The 25,306-nt window shown below is 32.8% G+C and overlaps 1 protein-coding gene and 2 long non-coding RNA genes across 7 annotated transcripts; 2 read left to right on the forward strand and 1 right to left on the reverse strand.

Moving 5' to 3' along the window:
• The first annotated feature begins 1,895 nt into the window (after nucleotides 1-1,895).
• On the forward strand, nucleotides 1,896-5,146 carry LOC107644454 (phosphatidylglycerophosphate phosphatase PTPMT2). Of its 2 annotated transcripts, XR_015883266.1 has the most exons (8): nucleotides 1,929-2,236; nucleotides 2,319-2,543; nucleotides 2,968-3,090; nucleotides 3,195-3,288; nucleotides 3,429-3,511; nucleotides 3,602-3,691; nucleotides 3,777-4,297; nucleotides 4,755-5,146. XR_015883266.1 is itself a non-coding variant. In XM_016348315.3 (7 exons), exons 2-7 carry the CDS (start codon nucleotides 2,346-2,348, stop codon nucleotides 4,038-4,040), a joined length of 852 nt encoding a protein of 283 aa, XP_016203801.1. In that variant the 5' UTR covers nucleotides 1,896-2,236; nucleotides 2,319-2,345; the 3' UTR covers nucleotides 4,041-4,541. The 2 variants fall into 2 exon arrangements, 1 of the variants encoding a protein (XP_016203801.1); XM_016348315.3 differs by lacking the exon at nucleotides 4,755-5,146 and having other exon boundaries at nucleotides 1,896-2,236; nucleotides 3,777-4,541.
• Nucleotides 5,147-6,486: 1,340 nt separating this feature from the next.
• Nucleotides 6,487-19,873, forward strand: LOC110262614 (uncharacterized). 3 transcript variants are annotated; one of them, XR_015883270.1, is made up of 7 exons: nucleotides 6,487-6,910; nucleotides 7,002-7,096; nucleotides 7,188-7,346; nucleotides 12,405-12,556; nucleotides 12,668-12,778; nucleotides 13,459-18,419; nucleotides 19,418-19,873. It is a non-coding gene; the product is annotated as an uncharacterized LOC110262614 (long non-coding RNA). The 3 variants fall into 3 exon arrangements; XR_015883269.1 differs by having other exon boundaries at nucleotides 12,405-12,778; XR_015883268.1 differs by lacking the exons at nucleotides 12,405-12,556; nucleotides 12,668-12,778.
• Nucleotides 10,806-19,423, reverse strand: LOC107644455 (uncharacterized). 2 transcript variants are annotated; one of them, XR_015883267.1, is made up of 4 exons: nucleotides 18,622-19,423; nucleotides 16,924-18,385; nucleotides 11,732-16,785; nucleotides 10,806-11,603 (listed from the first exon to the last, which is right to left on the reverse strand). It is a non-coding gene; the product is annotated as an uncharacterized LOC107644455 (long non-coding RNA). The 2 variants fall into 2 exon arrangements; XR_002347485.2 differs by having other exon boundaries at nucleotides 11,732-18,385.
• Nucleotides 19,874-25,306: the final 5,433 nt, after the last annotated feature.

A 25,306-nucleotide genomic window follows, 5' to 3' on the forward strand; every position in this document is an offset into this window, starting at 1 on the left:
GATATAAGGGACGACATCGTTTAAGGCTTTAGTGTCTAATGAAATAAAAACATCACCATTTTAGATGGATGAGGTAAACAAAACGTTAGAGGCATTCATATTTTGATCATATAGACTTCTTCTCCCTTTTTAGAATTGAAATTATACTCAAATAAGTCTGACTTGGTGAAAGTATTTAGCTCTAAACTCAATATTGTAAATTTGTAACAACAGATCCTCACTAATAACAGCACGAACTCCACTAAAGTGTTTCTTTCCTCTATGGTGGAGGTGAAAGAAACATCGCCAACGCTCTTAAGTGTGTAGCATATTAAGAAAGAGAAAAAGAGACAGATACAAATGTGAAGAATGTTCTGGAAGCTAACATTCAAAAAATACAGTATCCTAACCATTGCAACTTCTTTTTAGGATTAAATTTTGCGTTTTCTGCATAATTTTTTTAATTTAAAAAAAAGGTAGAAGACAAGAGCCAAAAAGAAAAATAAAATAAACAAAAACCTAAAAACAATACCTATGTTGTCGGTGGGATAGAGCTCCTTAGATAGGTTGACAACTGTAACAGCCCAGACCACTCGCTAGCACGATATTGTTCGCTTTGACACACAAGGTCTCACGGTTTTGCCTTTGACGATAGGGATGATAGCTGAAACCCCCCACACTCACTCGTCAAAACGCGTCATGTTAGGGAGAGGTATCCACACCCTTATAAGGCATGCTTCGTTCCCCTCTCCAACCGATGTGGAACCTTACAATCCACCCCCCTAAAGGAGCCCAGCGCCCTCGCTGGCACATCGATCCAGACTCTGACTCTGATACCATCTGTAACAGCTCAGACCACTTGCTAGCACGATATTGTCTGCTTTGGCACACAAGACCTCACGGTTTTGCCTTTGACGATAGGGATGATAGCACGATATATATTATTATTTATTAAAATAAAAAATATTTTAAATACTTTATATAGTTAAAAGAAGACATTAAAAATAATTTTATATTTTATATATATATCGTGTCCCATGTCTTATAAGATTTTAAAATTGATGTGTCTATATGTTTCGTATCCGTGTCAGTATCCGTACATTATAATGCAAAACAGACAATTCAATTTTAGTTATCCAAAATTAGATGTAACATATAAATTATAATCCAAAGATAATAAGTTAAGATTATTAATTAATTAATTTTTTTATAAAAGATATAAAAAATTTAAATTTTTAATATATTTAGAGTAATATTAGAAAATAAAAAAAATATTAATTAAATTTTTTAAAATTATTTTATTTATCTTAAATTTTAAATTTTAAGTGATAAATTCTTGATTTTACATTTTTAATTATAAATTTTAAATTCTAAATTTTTTGAAAAATGATATTTTTAGAATTTAAAATAAAAATTGGCTAATATTGTTTGAGAATTTAATTTTAATACACTATCAGTGTAAACTATAAAATAATTTTACACATGTATCGAATCATATGATATCATATTGGAAAAAATAAGCTACAAAAAAAATATTTTTTTATATTAACTTAAGTGAATAGCTATTCAAAAAAATAAATATAGTTGTACGATTATATAAAATTTTTTACGCATCAAAATTAAACTCTATTATCTTATTAAAATTTAATTTTTTATTATTTTTTATATATTCATTATGAATTTAATTTTAATACATGTATAATTAAAAATATTATTATCTAACTAGATTCAATATTCACATGTTTAAATAATTTTTTAATTAATAAATTTAAAAAATAATTATTTTTATTGATATGATAATATATATTTTTATATTATATTATTCTCCGGATATTAAAAATAAAAATTAAATTTATTTATTAATTATTTATAACAAAAATCTATAATAAATATTATTTTGAAAAAAGATAATATTTGTGTTAAATATATTCATTCATATTCAACATTTTATTGGTTCTTGTAGCGTTCTCACAACATTCAATTCCATTTATTATAGCATCTCTCTCGTTTTGGTTCTTCTCTGCAAAACCATGCTCTTTCATACTCTCTTCCAAACCCCTCGTTACTCTAACTCTTCCGTTTAGAATCCATCAAAACTTTTTAGATTCAGTTTCTAATTTTTAATTTCGCACCTCAAAAAACCGTAATTCCCATTTCTCCGATCCGTTTTTCCCCCTAGCTGATTCTGCTTCAAGATTCAGTTTTTCATCTTCCTTGATTCCCAAGTCAGTAGAAAGTTCTCGTTTTCGCACATTTTGTAAGTTTCTACAAGTTTCTGTTTTAACCGATTGTTGTTGTTTTTTTTTTTTTTATAATATATTTCTTCGTTTTTATTTTAGGGTTTCGTGAATTCGCTGTGCCTGGTGATGAAGATTGAGGAATTGGAGGATGGGGAGTGTGTTATGGATGAAAGAGGGAATCACGAGAGGCAGATCGTGAGGGTTGATGCGAAGAGAGCGTTGGTTGGAGCGGGTGCAAGGATCCTGTTTTACCCTACGCTTTTGTACAATGTGCTTCGGAATAAGATTGAAGCTGAGTTCAGGTGGTGGGATGAAGTTGATGAGGTTTTACTCTCACTCCAACCTTTTTTTTATGGTGGTTCTTACAGTTTGTTAATTTTTTTTCCCTCTGGCTTAAGCATGTTTGACTTTTTTTTTTTTGCTATGGAAAAGGGAAAATTGGTTGTGATTGTTGCAATATTGAGGTTGAGAATGGGTTTTTTATGTTTGGATTTTTTTTTTCTTGTGCCTTGAATTTGTGTTTGTGTTGCTCGGGAAAATGGGATTTTGATGTTTTGATTCTTTGCAATGGGAGGATTGTTATGAGTATGATCAATGTTTCATAATTGATCTCATTTAGTTTCCATGGATGCTATCCTATCACTGAATTCTACTAGTTTGCTGCTGCTGCTTCCGGTTTCAATTTTGATTGTCTTTGTAGTTAAACTTAGCTTATAGTTGCTGTTCTATTGATTTTTTCCCCCTGCAGTTTGTGTTACTGGGCGCTGTTCCATTCCCAAAAGATGTTCCACACTTGAAGAAACTCGGTGTGGGTGGTGTAATTACTCTAAATGAGCCTTATGAAACTTTGGTGCCTTCTAAGTTATATCATGTAAGTGATTTCTCACTTTCACCGGGTTGTGTGTATAAATTGGTGGATCTGTTCTACTCTTAATGGTTGTTAATATTCTTGGTTCATATTTTTATTTGTTTCAGACTTATGGGATTGATCATCTGGTAATTCCTACAAGGGATTATCTCTTTGCCCCGTCATTTGGGGATATAAGCAAGGCTGTTCAATTCATTCATCGTGAGTGATTTATTTAAGTTTCAGAAGGGGAGGGGGGAGGGGGTAAATGTACCTATCTACCTATAGAAATATGTTTTGCCCGATGCAGTTTTCCTGTTTTGGGGTTTAATACTATCTTCTTTTTTTATATACATATACAGAGAATGCAAGTAGTGGAAGAACTACTTATGTTCACTGTAAAGCTGGGCGAGGGAGGAGTACAACAATTGTTCTTTGTTATTTGGTAATGTTTGGTCCTAAAGACTAGTAGTTATGTTTGCCCGGGGCATTAGTTAAAGCTTTTGATACTGATAAGTTTCCTCATATTTTATAGGTTGAATACAAGCACATGACACCTGCTGCTGCAATGGAATATGTGCGATCTCGGAGGCCTAGAGTGCTATTGGCACCGTCTCAATGGAAGGTATGGTGTAAATATCGAGTTTTTTTTCTCTATGATTGTACCCTTTTAGTTTTACATATTCTTGCTTGTTGATCATGATATGCAGGCTGTGCAAAAGTATAGCAAGCATAGAGCTTCTTCTTTGCCCTACTCTCCCTCTGCAGATGCAGTTCTTATAACCAAAGACGATCTTGAAGGCTACCATAGCACATGCCATGCTGGTATGGAACTGGCCATTGTACCTAAAGTCACGAAAAAGACCATGCCCATGATAGCAAGATTGTCTTGCCTGTTTACATCGTTGAAAGTTTCGGGTAGCAGTGTACCAACATCCCGGCGGCTGCCAGTATCCGAGGCACTTGCTTGCTAAAGCTAGCTTGAGATGAACATTGCAAGCTAGGGGAATGAAACTTAGATGAAGTTCTTTGTATGCTTGTGGTGCTCATCTCCAATAAAAACCAAAGGAGTGAATTGTTTTTTGTTTTTCTCTTAACCACTTCAACCCCTACTTTAATCCCTTGCTTTCAAATAGATTACTTGTTATGTTTTAGTTAGAGGGCAGCACCACCAGCAACTGAAGCACTTGATCTAAACTTTTTCCCTTCAAGCAGGGGCCTGTACAAAGAGGTATGGTTCATAATGACATGATCATGGAAATAAATAATTTCTGATCATTTCCAGTGTTAGAACATGAAAGAATAGGAAGAAAGAAAAGGAGGGAAATATTTCTCCAATGTTGTGTGTGAAGATATTATAGGAACATGTTTGTAGTCCTGTCCCCGTGTACATAGATTTCAAACACAGTTTACTTGTCCTTGAAGTAAATACATGTTTTGTTGATAAATAAAGTATGTTTTGTTTGTTAATCCAAGTGAAACCCTCGTGTCAGTAAAAGTAACATTGAAGTTGAAACCAACAGAATCTATGCACTTCTTACCAAACTAAGATGCATTTATGGGAAGGCCGTTACTAAAATTGAAAGCTAATTCAACTTTCTTTTCCCTGTTTTTGTGCCACAAAACAATGAAGGTTGTTGCAAATCTAAGCTGTGATTTTTATCTCTATTCCCTGTTCTATCTTGCAGCACCAAGAGGAAATTACGTAGTGGGAATGAAAGTGGGGAATCTTTGTGATATAGTGTGATGTTCCTCTGTCACTCTCAACATTAATCAATATCTCTCATGGTTGGTACACATCGTTTTCTTGGCCCCCAACAAGTGTATTATGTTGCTCGTAGGGTATATATAATATATCATATATTTAAGAGGTTTTACTCTTATTACAAAGTACATTTTATAACAATTTTATCAATTGAAATTTGAAAGTGGCAATATTCACCTAGATAAAATTCGGTTAATCTCTTTAATTCATAGCCTCATTATTGCTAGGAAAAAGAGATTGATGAGGACACTGTTTTCTCTTGGTTATATGTGTTTTACGTATATAATTTATTTATACTTTTGACTTTACATAACATTTCGATTTTCTCTACTTTGGTTATATTGTTTAATGAGAATGTGTGGTTACTGGTTACCAAAGCTATTAGGTAGCGTTTGGTGGAGAGACAGAGACGGAAAGACTGAGAGACAGAGACTAAGAGACAGGGATTGAAATAAATCTCAGTATTCTGTTTGGTACAAAATGGGAGACAGGAATTGAAACAAGAATGAAACTCTAATTTAATTTGCACAAAGGGTAAAATTGGAATTAATTAATTGAAATGAAAGTATTTTAGGTATAAAATGTTATTAAAATTTCAGTCTCCATCTCTAAAAATTTCAGTCCCCTGTGTTCCTACTTTTTGGAGGTACTGAAATACTGAAATTTTAGAGACAGAGACAGAAATTTTAGTACCAGTCTCTGAACTAACAAGCACGATACTGAGTCTGAGTCTCTATTTCAATACCTCAAAACAAACGCTACCTTAGAGTTGGTCTAGTGCTAAGAAATAAAGAAATTTGGATTGCATGCATAAGTCCTAGATTCAAACTTAATAATTACCATGTAACAGGAAAGAAAAAAAATGGTGGTTACCATTATTCATTGCATGAAAGATTTGTTTCTAAAAGATCCAAGTTTACACATTTAATTGTATTCAATCTTTTGAGGTACTTAGAAGATATAGTTGCATTGATCCGAGGCCAATGAGAAAAATTTACGCTTTCAACTAATTATTACAAGCACTTTGGATTAAGAAAATACTAGTAATGGGTTTGAAGGCAAGTTGTTGTTATCATAGCCATTGGAAGTTCAACCTAATTGCGCCATTGGAATAAAATTATTATTCGAAAAAATAAAAATAGATTAATTTATATTAAAACTATGTTCAATAAACAGGAAAAAAGAACACAAAAATAAATAACAATTCCGTGTGTATTAAAGAAGTTGAAGATTTGATGAATCATCGACATAGAATATCCTACATATACTATTATTATTATTATTCACTTTTTTTTTTTGTTTTTGTTTTTGTTACATTTTTCTCCCATAGCAAAATAGACTAAAATTGAAATAACAAAACAAAACCGTATTTGCTTAATCAAATTTAACAAAAATATATAAATAATGACTTTTTCTAACCGCTAATGAGTTATACCTTAAATGACATAATCTCTCCATATTCAATTAAGATGTTGCGAGTTAAAGTCTCCTATTTTTAATTAAAAAAAAAAAGAAAAAGACTTTTTCTAACCTTTTTTTATTTCGGACGTCAGTAAGGTCGGGAAGATCCGACCCGTCCGAAAGGCACCCTGACCCAAATCCTACATTCAAAACAGAAAGACCCACCTCTTCCCTCTCTTCACTTCAGCGACACCAAATCCTAAACACCACCATCAACAAATCATTATCGCCGGCATTGATTATGGATACGCAGCAAAAAGCACCAGAATTGGATGGTAAATTTAGCTGCTCTAGATGCTCTCCGTCCAGCCGTTCTCTGGTGCGGATCCTCTCTCCACAAATTCTTCCTGCTGTTCGATGCTAAACCCAAAGAAGATGACTACTTGCAGGTCAGCGGCGGATGGATGAGATAATAGGGACACCGATTCCGCGTGACACTCTTGATGAGCGGAGATGCTGCCCCACGGATGAGACTGAGGGAGGAAACCAACAACTTACCAATTTGAAGAGTTAGGGCAAAACGACTCAAGGAAAAGGAGATGGGCTTGCTGTGCAAATGATAGAATCTGGTATAGGCAGAGAAAGATAACTGATATGCATTTCAGTTCCTTGATTGCGGTAAGCCCATCCTATCTTTTCTTGAGATACTTGCAATTTGATTAGTTGGAGATAAAATCCAATTGTTGTTAATTTGACCTTGTAATTTCAGATTGGCAATTATGTGAGCCAATTGGTTTCTGATGTCTTGCAGGAAGGGGTCTATTTACCAGATGGCTCTTCTAGACTTGAGGGCTTCCACCAAAGGTAGGCATTCGGACTCTATGGTCACTCTTTCCATGTTAAGATTAGCTGCTAAGATTGTTGCTTCCCTGATTGCCCATGCTTCTGCTGCCAGGCTGGAGTTTGCGTGAAAGGTTGCAGATGTTCCACCTCTTATCCTCCCATTACTGTCTCTAATGACTACCACTGCAGCCCCCTTTTTTGGAAGTAATCGAGAAGGCCGCGCTCACATTGATCTTTAGCCAACCTTGTGGGGGAGCTCTCCAAATTACTGGTACAACTCTTGATCCTCTTTGCTTGTGGTTACTGTTTGTGTGAGAGTCTAACGATTTATATATTTCTTGCTCAATGATTCTTGCTTGTATTAGAGTAGATATTCGATTAGGATCTGCTTGTTGAAATTGCTTGTTATTCCTTGCTTTCCATATTGTCTATTGTCTAGGTAGTGACTCCAATTCTACTCCAATTCACTTTCTTTTCTTTTGTGTCTCCTGTTTTTAATTTGTTGAGCTCTTCTTGTAACCATACTGCAACTGATGTCACTGTTTTCCTAGTTGGTATGTACTGAGTTTGTGAGCCGAACCAAACTGCTCTAGTCCAGTCACAAAGTAAAAGGGCATGTACAATAGTTTCTTCCTCCTGCATACAAATAGGACATAGACTGTAGTGAGTGACTTTCTTTTTTATTAAATTTGTTCTTACCGGTAAGATGTCATGAGTTGCTCGCCATAAGAACATTTTTATTTTTTGTGGGACCTTCATCTGCCAAATTCCTTTCCATAAGTCCTCCAACCTATTGCTCCCTGGTGACATGCTTATTTGTGCATATTCCTCCTCTTTTTTTGCTATGTGGTACCCAGTCTTCACTGTATATTCTCCATCCTGTCTGAAAGGCCAAATCAGCTTGTCTTGACTTCTAATCCTGCATACTGGGATTTGAAGTATTTTTTCAGCTATGTAGGATGAAAATATGCTTTGAACTTTGGATGCATCTCATTCTCTAGCACTAGTGAGGAGCTCTTCCACTTTAAAATCGCAGGGATTTTCTTTATTTAAGGGATAAGTAAGACCATGAATCCAATTGTTCTCGAGACGTTTATCTTATCACCCTGACCTATACTCCATTTCGCATGATTTTTTAGGAGCTCCCTTCCCCGAAGTATACTGTTCCAATCCAAGAGCCTTTTCCTTGTTTTTCCACCTCCCAGAAATCACAATTGGGAAAATAAATAGCTTTGAGAATTTTAACCCAAATAGCATCTGTGCTTTTGACGATTCTCCAAGCTTGCTTTGTTAACTGAGCTATGTTCTGGTGATGAAATTCCTTGAATCCAATGCCTCCTTCTTTTTTGCTAGTGCATAATTTAGACCATGCTTTCCAATGAATTCCTCTTTCTTTTCCATGGTTTTTCCACCAAAATCTAGTCACTTTTGCGCACAGCTTCTTGCAGAATTTTTTTGGGAATTTGAGGACGCTCATTGCATAGGTTTGGATAGCTTGAATAACTACTTTGATGAGGACCTCTTTTCCGGCTTGGTTTAAGAGACTCTCTTTCCACCCTTCGATTTTACCTTCTACCTTTTTCGCAATCCTCTCCAGGGATTTGTTCTTTTATCTACCCCATTGGGCTAGTAAACCTAAGTATTTTCCCGGTCTATCCCATGTTGGAAAGTTCAAAATTTTTTCGATGTTGACTCTGGTTTGGATAGTAAATGATTGCCAAAGGTTATTCCTGATTTCTCCAGATTGATTACTTGTCCTTATGCGGATGTGTAGCGATTTAATACTTGAATGATTTGATATATCTCTTTTTTCTTGGCTCCTGAAAAGATAATGCAATCTCCAGCAAAGAGTAAATGAGTTATAATAGGGGGCTGATGGGGCTAATTTTATTCCCGAAATCAAATTTTTATTAAGAGCTTTGTCCATTAGAATAGTAAGAACTTCCGAAGCAATAATGAAGATATAAGGGGATAGAGGGTCTCCCTGTCTCAGTCCTTTTTGCGGGATGATTTCATTTGGGAGGACTCCATTGATTTTGAACTTGTAGCTCACACTTCTGATGCATTCTATCGTCAGCTTGATCCACTTTTGGTGGAAGCCAAAAGCTCTAAGTACCTCCTCTATGTAATCTCACTCCATTCTATCATATGCTTTGTTCATGTCCAGTCTGATAGTAAGATCTTGAAAACTTCCTTTCCCTTTTTTGGTTATTTTATGGAAGGCCTCCTGAACTATTATGATGTTGTCTTGTATCATTCTTCCTCTAAGAAAGGCGCTCTGAGTTGGAGAGATGAGCTTGTTCATGATATTCCTAAGACTAGCCACCATGACCTTGCAGATGATCTTATAAATAAAGTTACAACAGCTTATAGCTCTCAATTGGCTCAATGATTCTGCTTGTTTGGTTTCTGGCACTAGAACCACTTGAGTTTCATTGACTTCCTTGGGTATTGTACCAACCTGAAAGAAATGCTTGACCACAGAGCATATATCTTCTTTGATGGTGTCCCAGTGTTTTTGGCAAAATTGGCCTCCTAAGCCATCCGACCCTAGTGCTCGATTCTCCTCCATGCTCAATGCCACATCTTTTACTTCCTCCATTGTGAGCTCTTGGAGGAGATTCCTGTTCATCTCTTCGGTCACTCTATTAGGGATGACTTTGATGCATTCTGTTAAATTAACCTTGCCTCTGGTTTTGTACAGCTCCTTGTTGTACTCTTCGATCTTCCTTAGGATATCAGTTTGGTTTTGAACCCAATTACCTCTTGTATCCTTCAACCTGTCAATGTGGTGTCCCTCCTTTGGATAGTTGACACATGAAAAAACACAGTGTTGCTATCACCTACCTTAAGCCATCTAATTCTAGCCCTTTGTCCCCAAAATTTCTCATCCTGATTCCAAAGCTCTTTTATCTTCTGTTTGGCTTCCTTGATCTGATTTTGTTGGTGAGTTGTGTGTGGAGAATTTTGGAAGTGCTGAACTTTTAGTTTCCATCTTGAGATTTCTTTGTATGCCCTTTTGAAATTTCTTCTATTCCATTCTTTTAGGTCAGTTATACACCTTTTAGTTTTGTTGATTAGTGTCTCCCATTCTTTTCCCGACCTGATTCCATTTTGCCAACCTTTCCTAATAACCTCTTTGTAGTTGGTGTGGATTTTGAAAACCACAAACTAACCGACAAGTGCATCGGGTCGTATCAAGTAATACCTCAGGTGAGTGAGGGTCGATCCCACAAGGATTGATGGACCAAGCAATAATAGTTGAGTGATTCACTTAATCAGACAAGCAGAAAAGAGTGTTTTGAATTCAAATTGTATTAAACAGTAAATCAGAAAGTTTAAGAAAGCAAACAGTAAATTGGTTGTGAGAAATAATGTGAGAAAACAGTTGAGGTTTTAGAGATGTTCAGATTTCAGGATTAACAATTCTTACTAACCACTTTGATTATGCAAAGATTCAATTCACAGCAAACTTTAAGTGATTAGATTTCAATTGCTTGGTAATTTAATCCTTCTCTAACTTAATCAACCGCCAATTCCTTGGTCACTTAATCTAATTAGAGGGTTTAGGTTCAAATCCTAGTTTATAAGCCACATAAAACCCTAAAGATCCAGAGATGATATGATTATATGTCATATGATTATATGTCACATATCACATTAAATCCAGATAATTAGAGAGTTATGAGAATTCAATTTCAAGCTGTTATTCAGGTGAGATAACTTTTCCAAGAGTCAACAAGAATTCAAGTTAGAAAAGAGTTATTTTCCAATATACTCTAATTCTTAGGATGAAGAACGAAACTGATTCTTGAATGTAAAATCAATGCATAAATCAAAAGTAGGAAACAATAGTTATTAATCCATCCAAATAAATAGAGCTCCTAACCTTAATAATGGTGGATTAGTTGCTCATGGTGTGAAAAACCCTAACAGAGAAAAGTGTCAAGTGCGGAATAGGAGAAGAAGAGCAGAGGAGAGAAGAAAGAGAGAAGCCCGAAGGGTTAATCTTTTCTCCTTTTATATCTAACCTAATTGTTTTGAAAATTAAATTCAGAAACCTAATTAATATCCTTTTCTAATAAAAAATAAATTAAAATATAATGTAAATACACGTGGGGACCATCCTGGGTGCAGTTGGTGGCGCCATACTCGGAAGAAGTGGTGCCTGACTTGAGCATCACTTGAGTGCATGGCGTTTGGCTTAGAGAGAGTGACGTCCAACTTGAGGAGTAGGTGTGGCGCCATACTTGGTAATCTAGGCGTTTGGCTTGAGGACTTGTGATGTATGGCGTTCGACATGGCGCCAAACGCCGTGACGTGGCGTTTGGCGCCACCTTCTGCTCCAAATCCAGCGAGTAAGTATAAACTATTATATATCGTTGGAAAGCTCAGCTTTCTAGTGCCGCTGGAACCGCGTCATTTGGACCTTTATAGCTCAAGTTATACTCGTTGGAGTGTGAAGAGGTCAAGGTTGACAGCATCCACGAATTCTCTTTGCACTTTGCCAAACTCGCCCAAATGCCACCTGTAATGAATCAAATTGCAAAACAACTCAAAGTAGCATTCATGGTGGCTTAAAACACCTAAATCTCAGAATAATATAGAAATCCACATGCAAATTACTAAGAAAAGATAAGAAAGATGCTCACGTACCAACAGTCTTTCCTGTCATCCCAATATGATTCATATCTGAACATTCTAGGTCTTCTCTGCTCTGGTTTAGTGTTGAGAAGGAGGGGCTAGTGGTCAGATGAAATAGCTGGTGTAGCTATGAGTGTGACATGTTCAAACATTTTTCTCCAACCCCAATTCACTAATGCTCTGTTGATTCTTTCTCGGGTGACAATATTGTCTCTTGGATTGCTAAACCATGTGAATTTACTCCCCTTAAGGTCAATATCCATGAGCTCCCTCTTATTAACTAGCTCTCTGAACTTTTCAATTTGGTTTTTGGTCTTGGGGTGGTTGCCGGTTTTCTCCTCCTGATTTAAGATATCATTGAAATCACCAATAAAGCAACATGGGTCATCTGCCAAGTCACTGGCTTTGGCCAGCAGCTTCCAAGTTTTCCTCCGTTGCTGAAAAATGGGATTGCCATAAGTAAAACAACACTTTCATGGTTGGTTAGCATTAAAATTATGGCACCAAGAATAAACTGAAACATCCACTTTTTCATTCCTCAAGTCACATAGCCCTTCGGATAAGCCCTGGGCTCTACACAAAATGCATTCTTGAAATGTAAACTCCTAGCTAACTTCCTAGTCTTTTCTTCTTTGGCTTTAGTTTCCATAAGATAGATAATGACCGGCTTGTACTGTTTGCACAGATCTTTTAACTCAAAAACTGTCACAAAAGCCGCCACTCCACAACAGTTCCAACTGAGAATGATCATGGCTGAGTTGGGGGCATCATAAGACCCGCCTCTTCGGCCATAGATGGCGCTCCTTGGTCAGCAGTATCTCTGTTGCTTCTCCCTTGGTCATTTCCTGCCTTGCTTTTCTTGTTAACTCTTGATTGTTGGTCTTCTTCCCAACTCTGTTCAGTTAATCTCATGGGGATAGTGTTGTCTCTCTTTCTTTTTATCTTCAGATTTTTTTTGAAGCCTCTGCTAAGCACTTCCTCCCATCTTGCCATGCCCCTGCTCTTTTGGTTGTTGGCCTCTGAGTCTTTCTCTTCATTATCCGATGCTGGCTCTACAAAGTAGGTTTCTCCTTTCTCTGTTTTGTGAATTTGCTTTCCTTGTTGTTCGGAGAGTACTTCATTGCTTCTTTCCCTCTTATCTCCCATTTTGATCGAAAAATTCTTATGGCACGGCCTCTTGTACTATAATTTTCTCATTGTCTTCTTTTTTCCATTCGGTGCGTACCTTGGAAAGGGGGAGATGATAGTCTTTGGGGCCTTTTCTTTGTTTGAGACATTTTGGGGAGAGGTTTGGTTATTTTGTAGGTCCATATTCATCTCATTGTTACTTGCTATTTGGGTTTGGTTTTCTATGTTGAATTTTCCTTTTTGTGTTGGATTGGGCCCTGTCCACTTTGATGGTTCAGCTATACATTCTCCTGTATATTGCTCATGTTGAATTTGTGCCCCATCTTTTTTCCCTGTGGTTTTGGCATTGACTTTGTTTAGGGTGTGTGTGGTTAAGGGAATATTAGAGTATTTTCAGAAATATTTAGATGGGAATATTTTATTTCTATGTTTGTTTTAAAGTTTAAAAATATATTCTCAGATAAATTTTATTCTCTGGAATCAAAATATCACCAATTTCATTTCCATTTCCCTCTTGGTTATCTTTAATTCCAATGGAAATAGAATGTGTATAACAAAGTAAAAAGACTAAAATACCTTTACTAATTTAACTTTTTTTTCTCTTTTTTCAGATTTTTCCCAACTCATTTCATCAAAAAACCAAACCCTAGCGGAGTCCTTCCTCCATGAAAACCAAACCCTAGCAAGTTTTTTTCCCAAATTCATGGAGGCTCCGTCGGCGCCGCTTTGCCGCCGATTTGGATTTGCATGACCACCGTGCTCCTTGTTTGCATTTGTGTTCGTCATCACATCTCACCTCGGTTCACTGCGACTGTATTTTCGCACCACCATCGTCATGACTCTATTCGGATCCTTTGCGTTGTGTGGTCACGTCTGTCCTCTCTCCTCCGTCGCCTCCGCATTTGCTCGAGTTGTGCTTCCTGTTCGTGTCGTCTCCCTCGCCTCTCTCCTCGCGTCTCAACAATAACCATCAAAGCATAGAATTTTTTTCAAGCATAGAATCTTCTTCTTGAGGTAAGGATTTTACATTGTTAGCGCTGTATGACTTTCTGCTAGAACTTGTGGTTTGACATTGTTTATGTTTGGATTTTTATTTTTATTTGTTATTTATTTTTTTTCTGAACTCTGTTTCTGCCCGAATATGACATGCTAAATTGAATATGACATATATATTTGTACATATTATGGTGGATTGAATCAAAGGTTGAATGCTAAGGTTATAAAACAGAGTTGTGTTTCACCTTTTGATCAATGTATATATAATACAAAGGCTATGGTAGATTGAATCAAAGGTTGAATGTTGAGATTATAAAATAGAATTGTATTTTTTTTCTACTGATTCTGTTTTCAATCACATGAAATTGATAGGCATATATTCTGCTGATTCTGTTTTTTTTTTCTCCTGAGATTTTAAGACATATATTTGTCCTTTGAATACTTTTTTTTCCAATTTTTTGCCCTACCCTCAGAATAATTATTGCATACTGTAATGAGTCTAGTGACATTACATAGGTGAACTAAATTTGACAATTTAGGGCTGCGAAAGAACAATTATTTATTCACGGTTGCTAAGAGAGAAATGTTTGTTGGTAGTTCATGTGTATAAGTTATGTCCAAGCTTCGTTTTTTCTGAAAAGGTGAATCGATTGAGCTTTACTTATTCATAGTTCAATTTTCACTTTTGTTTGAATTGATTATGTGAGATCATTTCAAATTTTTAATACATGGATATCAGTATATGTATCTGTATAAATCTCACCCACGTGTTCATATTCTTTTGATTTTAGTGATTATCTTAGTTGTTGGATTATATAAAATCTTGCAGCTTTAAAAATTTCTCTTCAAATATTGACAATTAGTGTAACTGTTTTACTTTATGCTGATTTGAGGAATAGTCTATACTTCAAATATTGTCATTTGCTTGGATATCAGGATGTGCTTTTATCATATTTTTTCTTATATTAGATATAATGTATGCTTTTTCCAAAGTGCTTATTAGTTATTAATTTGTAAATGAAAAATTGTTTTATTTGTGTTATTTTCTGCTTATTAATCTATGAAGAATGGAAGAAAATTCTTGACCTAATTTAAAGCAAACTAAGCGTCAATAGACGCCATGCAAAACTAGTTGAGTATTTGGTGGAGTTTGCAACTACTTATTGAAGGTGTGACAATAGTACATTCAAATTCGGTTATGGAAAATATTTGAAAAAAAATGATGTGATCTTAACGTACAATTTTTTAACATAATACTTGTTTTTTTCATTTATAATTGTATAGTTGTGTTATAATTGTATAGTTTGTTAATTTACAATAGAAAAATGCCTTTTTGGATGAATTGTGGGGCCATTGTATGAAAATTCGGTTTATTGAATTTAGTCTTAGAAGTAATAATTCTAAATTGTTATGCTATGTTTAGGCTAATCCACACATTGGATAAGGGTGAAATTGCTTAAGAGATAATATTTTGCAATAATTGAGATGATGGGCACGGCTGGGAGTGGATTTGGTTGAAACGATAAAGATAAAATGATTGTAATGAAGCGACAAATTTTTAATGAATAGAAGAGCATAAATTCTAGACAACTTTTCTTAATTCAATTTTATTTATCTTAACTTTTTAATATTTATTGCTTATTTTTCTTTTAATTTCAGTCCCATCCTAATGTTAATGGCCTCTACAATAAACCATTTTCACATTTTGAAGAGTTAGAAATAGCATTTGGTAGAGATAGGGCTCAAGAAGCAATGTAGAAAATGTAACTCAAGCAGTTGCTACTATGGAGGCTGAGCGCAAAGCAAACTTGAGTGAGGCAAGTGAATAAAAATATCCAATCAAATTTGGAAGAGACTAAAATTAAATATGAAGCTAATTCTAAACAATTGACTCTAGTTTATGTATATAAATTCACTTATTGTTGACTCTACTATTGTGTACTTTCTTGAATTTCATTAGTTCAATATATTCTTGATTCTTGAGTCACATATTCATATATTATTCTTCCCTTACAGAGCAATTTTTTATTTTAAAGTTGCCCTCACTCACTCGAGCCTAAAGTTTTAAAGATAGGGTGTAACATAATTTTATTGATTGAAAAAAAAATCAAATAGAGATATGAAAGGTGTTCCTACCATTTCAAATGAATTTGCTATAAAGTAGAAACACCTTTAATATCTCTAACTAATCTTTTTTTTTTTTTCTTCAATCAATGAAATTGTGTAACACCCTATATTTAAAACCTTAGGCTTGAGTGAAGGGGACAACGTTAAAATAAAAAATTGTGCTATAAGTAAAGAATAGTATATGAATAAGTGAATCAAGAACCAAGAAAACAGTAACTATTAAACTAACGAAGAATAAAAAAACAAACAGTAACTATTGAACTAATGAAAAATCACTCCAAAATTTAAGGAAGTACACAATAATAAGATCAATAATAAGTGAATTTATCTACATGAACTCGAGTCAATTGCTTACAAATCAGTTTCATATTCAATTTCAGTCTCTTCCAAATTTGCTTGGGTGTTTTCATTCACTTGTCGATCATTCAAGTTTGCTTGGTGCTTAGCCTCTATAGTAGCAACTGCTTGAGTTACATTTTCTGCATTGCCTACTTGAGCCCTATCTCTACCAAATGCTGTTCCCAACTCTTCAAAATGTGAAAATGGTTTATTGTAGAGGCCATTAGCATTAGGATGGAATTGAAATTAAAAAAAAAAAAGTAAGTAATAAATATTAAAAAGCTAAGATAAATAAAATTGAATTAAGAAAGTTGTTTAGAATTTACACTCTTCCATTCATTGAAAATTTGTCGTCCCACTACAATCATTTTATCTTTGTCGTTCCAACCAAATCCATTCCTGTGCCCATCTATCTCAACTATTGCAAAATATTGTCTTTTAAGCAATTTCACCCTTGATTCAATGTGTGGATTAGCCTATAAATAGCATAACAATTTAGAGTTATTACTACTAAGACTAAATTCAATTCATCCAAAAAGGCATTTTTATATTGTAAATTAACAAACTATATAATTATAAACGAAAAAAGCAAGTATTATGTTAAAAAATTATACCTTAAGATCACATTGAGGGATCTTTTCATGAAACATTTTTTCTTTTTTCCAAATGTTTTTTATAATCGGATTTGAACGTGCCATTGTCACACTTTCACGAAGTAGTTGCAAGCTCCACCAAATACTCAACTAGTTTTGCATTTTCGTGTGGCATCCATTGATACTTAGTTTGCTTTGAATTAGGTCGAGAATTCTCTTCCATTCTCTATAGATTAATAAGCAGAATAATTTTTCATTTACAAATTAATAACTAATAAGCACTTTGGAAAAAGCATACTTTATATCTAATATAAGAAAACTATGATAAAAGTACATCCCAATGTAGATGTAAATTAATAGCAGCAAAAAAAAGCATAGATCATTCCTCAAATCAGCAGAAAGTAAAACAGTCACACTAATTATCAATATTGGGAGAGAAATTCTTAAATTATTATCTATAACAAGCAGATGACAATAACTTAAATCATATCAACCATCCAAGATTCTACATAATCCAACAACTAAGATAATCACTAAAACCAAAAGAATATGAATACGTGGGTGAGATTCATATGGTACATATTCTGATATCCATGTGTTGAAAATTTGAAATGATCTCACATAATCAATTGAAACAAAAGTGAAAATTGAAAAAATGAATAAGTAAAATTGATTCGTCTTTCCAGTAAGCTTGGACATGATTTATACACATGAACTACTAACAAATTTGTCTCGCTTAGCGAAAGTGAATAAATAAGTGTTCTTTCATAGTCCTAAATTGTCAAATTTGGTTCACTTATGTAATATCACTGAAATCATTACAGTATACAATAATTATTCCTGAAACAGAAAAAAATAGAATCAGCAGAATATATGTCTATCAATTTCATGTAACTGAAAATAGAATCAGTAAAAAAAACACAATTCTGTTTTATAACCTTTGATTCAATCCACCATAACATGTACAAATATATATGCCATATTCAATTTAGCATGTCATATTCTAGTAGAAATAGAGAGAGTTCAGTAAAAAAAATAAAAATAAAAATCCAAATATAAACAATGTCAAACCACACGTTTTAACAGAAATCGCTAACAGTTTAAAATCCTTACCTGAAGAAGATTTTGTGCTTGAAAAAGATTCTGTGCTTTGATGGTTATTGCGGAGACGTGAGGAGGGAGACGACACGAACAGAAAGCACAACTCGAGCTGGGGAGAGCAACCGAGCTCAAATGGAGAGAGGCCAGACATTACCACACAACGCGAAGGATCCGAACAGAGTCGCGAAGATGCAGTCGCAGTGAATCGAGGTGAGCTGTGATGATGAACACGAACGCAAACAAGGAGCGTGGTGGTCATGCAAATCGGTGGCGAAGCGGCCTCCATGAATTTGTAGAAAAAATCTCGCTAGGATTTGGTTTTTATGGAGGAAGGACTCTGCTAAGGTTTGCTTTTTTTATGAAATGAGTTGAGGAAAAAAATCTGAAAAAAGAGGAAAAGAGTTAAATTAGCAATGGTATTTTGATCTTTTTATTTTGTTATACACATTTCATTCTCATTGGAATTAAAGATAACCAGAGGGAGATGGAAATGAAATTGGTGATATTTTGATTCCAAAAAATAAAATTTATTTGAGAATATATTTTTAAACTTTGAAACAAATATGAGAATAAAATATTCCCATCTAAATATTCTAATATTCACTCAACCACACATACTCTAAGGATAATAGCTCCAATGTGATTGATGATGTTGTGATTGCTGTCTCGAGGGGGTTTAACTTGTAACAATGGATTTGCATTCTATTTTGTTTCTTTCTTATCGCCACCTAAATCTCGTGCTTCTTGTATTTTCAATTTTCTGGATGTCACTTCCATTTCAGAAATTCTTTGTATAATTGTATCCAGCGGGTTTTGCTATTGTCCTCTGAGCTGTGGTTGTCACAACTCTCCCTCTCTTTCGCTTGGTTCCCACGCGCCTCGTCTCGTTTCAATTTTCTTCATCTTTCTCCTGTCCTCCTTCCATGGTTAGCGGTTTGGCTCCGGTTGTTCCTAAACCTACATCATACCGCAGTTTGGATGGCTTTAAAATTTTTGTTCCTAAACCTACATCATACCGCAGTTTGGATGGCTTTAAAATTTTTGCAGTTCTTTTTCTCGTGACCGATGATACCGCAGTTAAAGCAATAGCAATCCTGAAGCTCACCTCTGCCCAAGTAGAAGCCGGTGTGGAGAGGCTGGTAACATCTATGAATACCCAGATTTCGTTTCTTTTTGACTGTCTTTGAAGCTGATTAGGACAGTGTTTCTTGCAACTTTTGAAATAGAGACATCTTTTGGGTTACCTCACATTCTTAGGATGGAGTTCTTGATCATTTTGAATTTGACTTCTTTTTCTGACATGATTTTACCTACTATGTTGTAGCAATCATGTTTATATCCTGGGCTTGGGTTGGGATTCATATATATGGTCTTGCCTTCAATAGGATCTAATCCCATGTTGGCCATGTTTCAGGTTTGAGAGAGGAGATCAAAAGATGAGATAGCCTATTTGGTGAAGAGATTTGGAGGGGATAAACTGTGGGAGCATAAAGAAGAAAAAACGGTTGGGTAAGTTAAGGTATGGAAGGTCTTGATAAAGATGGTTAAAAGGTTGAGAGTGGTTAGATGAGGGGAATACAATGTTTTAAGGTAAGTATGGAATGGGGTCAGCTTCTGGTTAAGGAGCACTTGAAATAGGGAAAATGGTGTTTGTTGAGTTAGAAGTTTTCAAGAATGTGAGAAGCTCAGAGTTGAATGATGTTATGTTCAAGGAGATGTTTTCAATAATATGAGTTGGAGATAGGAAAGGGAAGAACCTCCCTCATGAAGAACCTAAAGTTCTTAATTACTCTCCAAGCGAGAGAGAAAATCCCTCCACCAGGGGAAAAATAATAAAATATACAATGATGACTCTATTTTTTTATTTTTATTTTTTGTAATCTCTCTTTTTTTCTTTTCTAACTTTTCAAAACGGAATTTCAGTTGCTCCAAACTAAAAGGATCTACAAATCCCTTGCCCCAAAGTACGTACTACTTGACCTGTCCATCTCTCATGAGTTGGTAAAGCTAAAACAATAAATACTTGTAGGTCATAAAAAATGGGTAAAACGGTCCACTTCACATATGAACAAAAAATACTTGTTGGTGGACATGATTTTGTTTTTTCGGTATAAGTTGGTGGACTTTAAGTAGGTCATTGTTTTTCTTAGCCCAAAATTATTGGTTCACACAATGATGGGCCTAGTAGACTTAAAGAATCTAAATTGTAATGGTTTCTTAGGAGACTAATCACCTTGAGTGTTTTTTTTTGTCTAACCAACGTGAGTTAGTTTAGTAATTAATTCACAGATCTGTGTAAATAAATGTTGGAGATTAATAAAATTCTATTGTTTTTATAATTTTTTCTTTTTTTTTGTTATAAAATTTTTAAAATAAACACGAAAAAATGAAGATATAAGATGAAAATACAATAGTTTGTTAGATATCATATAATACATAGATTTCAAGTGTATGTATACGATGTATATCCTATTCGAAAATAATGGTAGCCTCCAATAATGTATAAGCTCTTTCAATTCCTGCCAAAATGTTGGAATTTTTATATTCTTTCTTATGCTATACAACTTGCATTATTATTGTTCCCTTTCCATGCCAAGAATAAGTAGCTTAAATGGCTTCACCATTTTGTCAAAACAAAATTTTGAAGATTATGATAGAAGGAAACTATTTTCATATAAACTAATTAATTAAATAATATATAAATAGCAGGTCATACCCACTTCTGTACTTACCGATATATATCCCATATGTTCTTCTTTTTCCATCACTCAATATAAATATATAGTTCAATAATTATTCTTATCCGAATCTTCAAATTCTGAATCAATTAGAGTCTAGATATATACTCATCAATCGGGTCACATGTTTATGGAAATGTCTCGAATTGAATAGGACTAATTGAGTGATTATTACTAATTAGTCTTAATTTGGTGGCTTTGTGTTCCCTCAAGTTTTCAGCATCTCTTACCCACCAAAGAATTCTAACTCACAAGCAATGTTACGTTGTATAGAGCCCATGCCAATAATAATTTATTTAAACAAAAAAAAAAAAGACACTTGTTATGTGAATCAAAACTAATATAATAAGTTTAGACTTCAAAAGAGGAAGAGAAAAAAAAAAAGGAAAATTCTATTTATAACATTTAATTCAATCCATTTAGACATTCACTTTTGTTATATATCTTCTTTCTTTATTTTGTTTTAATCTTCTTGAAAACAAAAGTTGAGAACTGAAATAAAGAGGTGAAAAACTTTATTTGATGTCAAGTTTAGAATTTATATAACAGTGTCTCCCAAAAAAAAAAAAAAAAACAGATTCAATATGTGAGTTAACATAAAGTTGTTTGATTGGAAAAATAATTGAAAACAAAAGTTTGAGAAGTACTTGGCCTCAACCTCTTGAAAGCACTTTTATATGAATAGAGACATTTAATGGACACATATATATGTTTTTGTTGATAAATAATGTTGATGGGAACTGAAAACTTTTGACCATTTCTTAAAGAAAATTTAGGGTTCAATGAAATCCTAACTTGACATCTTGAAGAGATGTCATATAGCTAGCTGGAACAATTGAAGCTCTCTTTCGTTATATTACATGGTCTTGCTAGTCTACTTGTTAAGAAATCATTTTGGGTTGGTTAAGGAATTAGTTCATTTATCCACTTATTAAATAAGTGTTAGATATTCAAATTTTATCTATGTAATAATTCATTAACTAATGATAAATTTTTAAATAGAACTCTGTTTTGCAACGATCTAGTCCTTTATCTATAGTAATGGAAATACCATGTAAAAATAAAAAAATTACACTTATTAAAATTACTAGAAATAAAAAATATAAATAATAAAAAAAAGCATTTACTTTCTAAATTTTTCATAAATAAAAAACTATAATTGTTTTTTTTTTTTTGTCATTCTTTTAACCAATATTCTTATAGTTTTCTTTAGCTAAATCATCAATTATTATTCGAAAAATATTAAGAAGACAATATCTAAAATCACTTTATATAATATAATATTTATAATTTTATACACAATATTTATAATTACATATTTATTATATTTAAAATTATATAATTATTCTAACAATAATTAATAAATATTAAATAAAATAATTTTAAATTGTTTAAATTAATTTTTTATTGCCTCACAAATATTATTGTCCATAATGTGGGGGTGGCATAGCATAATTAATGAATAAGTCCCCAATGGATATAACTACCTGTGTAATTAATGTATTGTTTACTAATCATTAATTACTTCGTACTTATTTAATGAAAACCATCATAGTGCATGCCAAAATCCTCTCTCATTATATTAATAATTGTTGCTAATATTGGTTATAAGAATAACTATTATTTTTATTGTTGCTAAAAATAATACAAAGTGTTGACAGATAAATCTTCATTTGCACTCTAGAATATACACAAACAATATCGTATCAAGAATTGTACTGTTGTACTCCCTAAGAAATATTCTTAAAGATGAATTATGCAGAAAATTAAAAATAAAAGGAGAAAGTATTTTGGAATATTTGTATGTGTATACAAATTAAATTCTTTTTCTACTATATAATTATCATTAGTACATGAGATGATATATATATTCCTCGGAACTGTGTCACCAACCATTTTATAGGTGACAAATATTATAAACAGTGGAATATTTATGTATGTATAGTTTCATGCAAAGCAAATAAAGCTACTTGTGGTGGGAATTAATGGAAGATAATTAAGCTATGTGGGCTCCATGGTTGGTTCGTCAAAGGTCAACTAAAATGGATAATAATCAAAATAATTTTATATATAATTCTCTCATTCTAATTTCTTTTTCTTCCTTTTTAACCTTAAACTTTATTCATGAGAAAATACATGTGTCAAATAATAATAACTTTGCAACTTGAATTATTATTATTTATTCATTATTTTCTTTGGTCCTCTTTTTCTTATTGATCCAAATTTCTCTTTGATACATATACCCTTGATGATAGATTCCCAGGGTTTGTCTATGCTATTTAAGCAAAAATTCCACTTCTCAATGATAAGTCCATGACATGAAAAGAAAAGCAATTTAATTAATTCTTGCAATTTGCAAAATACAATAAAATAAAAAATATTACGTGTATAAAAAAATTAATTAATAAATTAATAATTTTTATAAAATATATTTAAAATATAAAATACATATTAAAATTAGAGTTTAATTTTGATATAATGACAATATTTTATACAGTCGTACAGTCATATTCGTTTTTTTATGACAATTCACGCAGCTAATATTGTAGTATTATGTAATTAAATATACGTATAAAATTATTTGATATTAAAGTACATAAAAATTAAATTTATTAAAATTATATAAAATTAACGTATATAAATATACACAAATACATAACTGTCGATTTATAATATATTTTTTAGAAAAAAAAAAATTACTAATAGACAAAGGGGCAATGATAGCCATCTATCTATATGCAAACACATCATTAGAGAGGCTCCATCATAATTTTTGTATTGACTGATCCAAACATCGTTCTAATTTCTTTCTTTCTTTCTTCCTTTTGAACCTTAAACTTTATTGATGAGAAAATACATGTGTCAAATAATAATAATTTTCCAACTTCAATTATTATATTTATTGTTTTCTTTGGTCCTCTTCCTTCTTGATCCAAATTTCTCCTAGATACATACGTATACCCTTGATAAAAGATTCCCAAGGTTTGTCTATGCTTTTTAAGCAAAAATTCCCCTTCTCAATCTTAAGTCGTCCATGAGATGAAAAGAAAAGCTACTTAATTCTTGCAATTTGCAAAAAGAATACCTTTTAAAATATAAAATACATATTAAAATTATATAAAACCAACGTATATAAATACATCTAATCGTATAATACCACATAAATAAAAATAATAACTTTTTATATTGATAGTATGGATAATTATTTAAAAAAACAAATATAATTATATAAAAATATTAAATATTTTACATTATTAGGACATTAAAATTAAACTGTATAAAAAATTTATAATATTTTTTAGCAAAAAAAAAATTACTAATAGACAAAGGGGCAATGATAGCCATCTATGTATATGCAAACATCATTAGAGGCTCCATCATAATTTTTGTATTGACTGCTCCAAAGAATGTTGTTATAAACGTGAAACCTAACCATCATCTGATTGGGATACTTTATGGGAGCATAAGATTTCCATGGTGGACCCACATACATACACATACATAGTGGTGTGGACCCACTTCTTGCTTCATACATTTGTGAACTACATAATTCCTCTTCTCGTGATATCAATACTTTATATAAGCCTTGAATGGAAATAACACAAGGCAAGAACATGGCACATAACAAAAGGGAAAAAAGAAAAAAGAAAAAAGAAAAAAGAAGAGACTAAATAATGGTGCTCGCTCCTATACTCCTATTCTTGAATATGGTCATTGCTATAAACAAAATCTTTGTAACTGTTATGATGTTGGAAAAGCTACTCTTGATCTTATAGTAATAGAAAAATTTTGCTATACTAATTTTATTTAATTTCATACATCAAATTATGTATGCATATATTTTATTGTTAAATAAAATGTAGCTACAACAATTTATATATTATTTTTTCTATTTTAGGATAATTCTCCAAAAAATACATGGTAAGAAAAGAATTAAATGAATTTTCGTAATATTTAAAATTATATAGACAAAATACTTTTATTTAATTATCACATTTAAATTAAAATTATTGTTTAAATATAAATAGACAATTTGAAATATTAATGTATTTAAACAGATATTATAAATAAAAAATATTAAATGAACAAATTATATTTATAATCAGATTTATTTAATTTTTTTAATACGTTTTCTCTTTTTTCTTCAACTAGTGTTTATTGTGTTTAAACACTAAACAAACATAATTATTAAAATAATTTGATCATAAAACATCACTACTATTATTTATAAATATGTATTGATTCAGCATATAAAAAATAAATATGAATAAAGACAACTTTTCCGTAGCAATATTGCTATCATCCCAAAGAATTATTTAAGTCCACCACTTTTTCACTTTTCCCTCCATCTTAACCAATTTTATATAGATAAATAAAGGAAATATATAATATAAGGTGAAAATTCAAGTGAAGTCGACTTCATGTGAAGTTAATATCTGAGAACTGTTAGATAAAAAATTAGTTAAATAAGTCAAATCATCTAACAGCTCTTAGATATCAACTTCACGTGAAGTCGACTGCACCTGAGATTTCACTGTAATATAATGCCAAGTAAATTTGTTTTC

The sequence above is a fragment of the Arachis ipaensis genome, chromosome B5 (genome assembly GCF_059453495.1).
Source record: "Arachis ipaensis isolate K30076 ecotype BB chromosome B5, ASM5945349v1, whole genome shotgun sequence".
In the NCBI taxonomy this organism is placed as follows: Eukaryota; Viridiplantae; Streptophyta; class Magnoliopsida; order Fabales; family Fabaceae; genus Arachis; species Arachis ipaensis.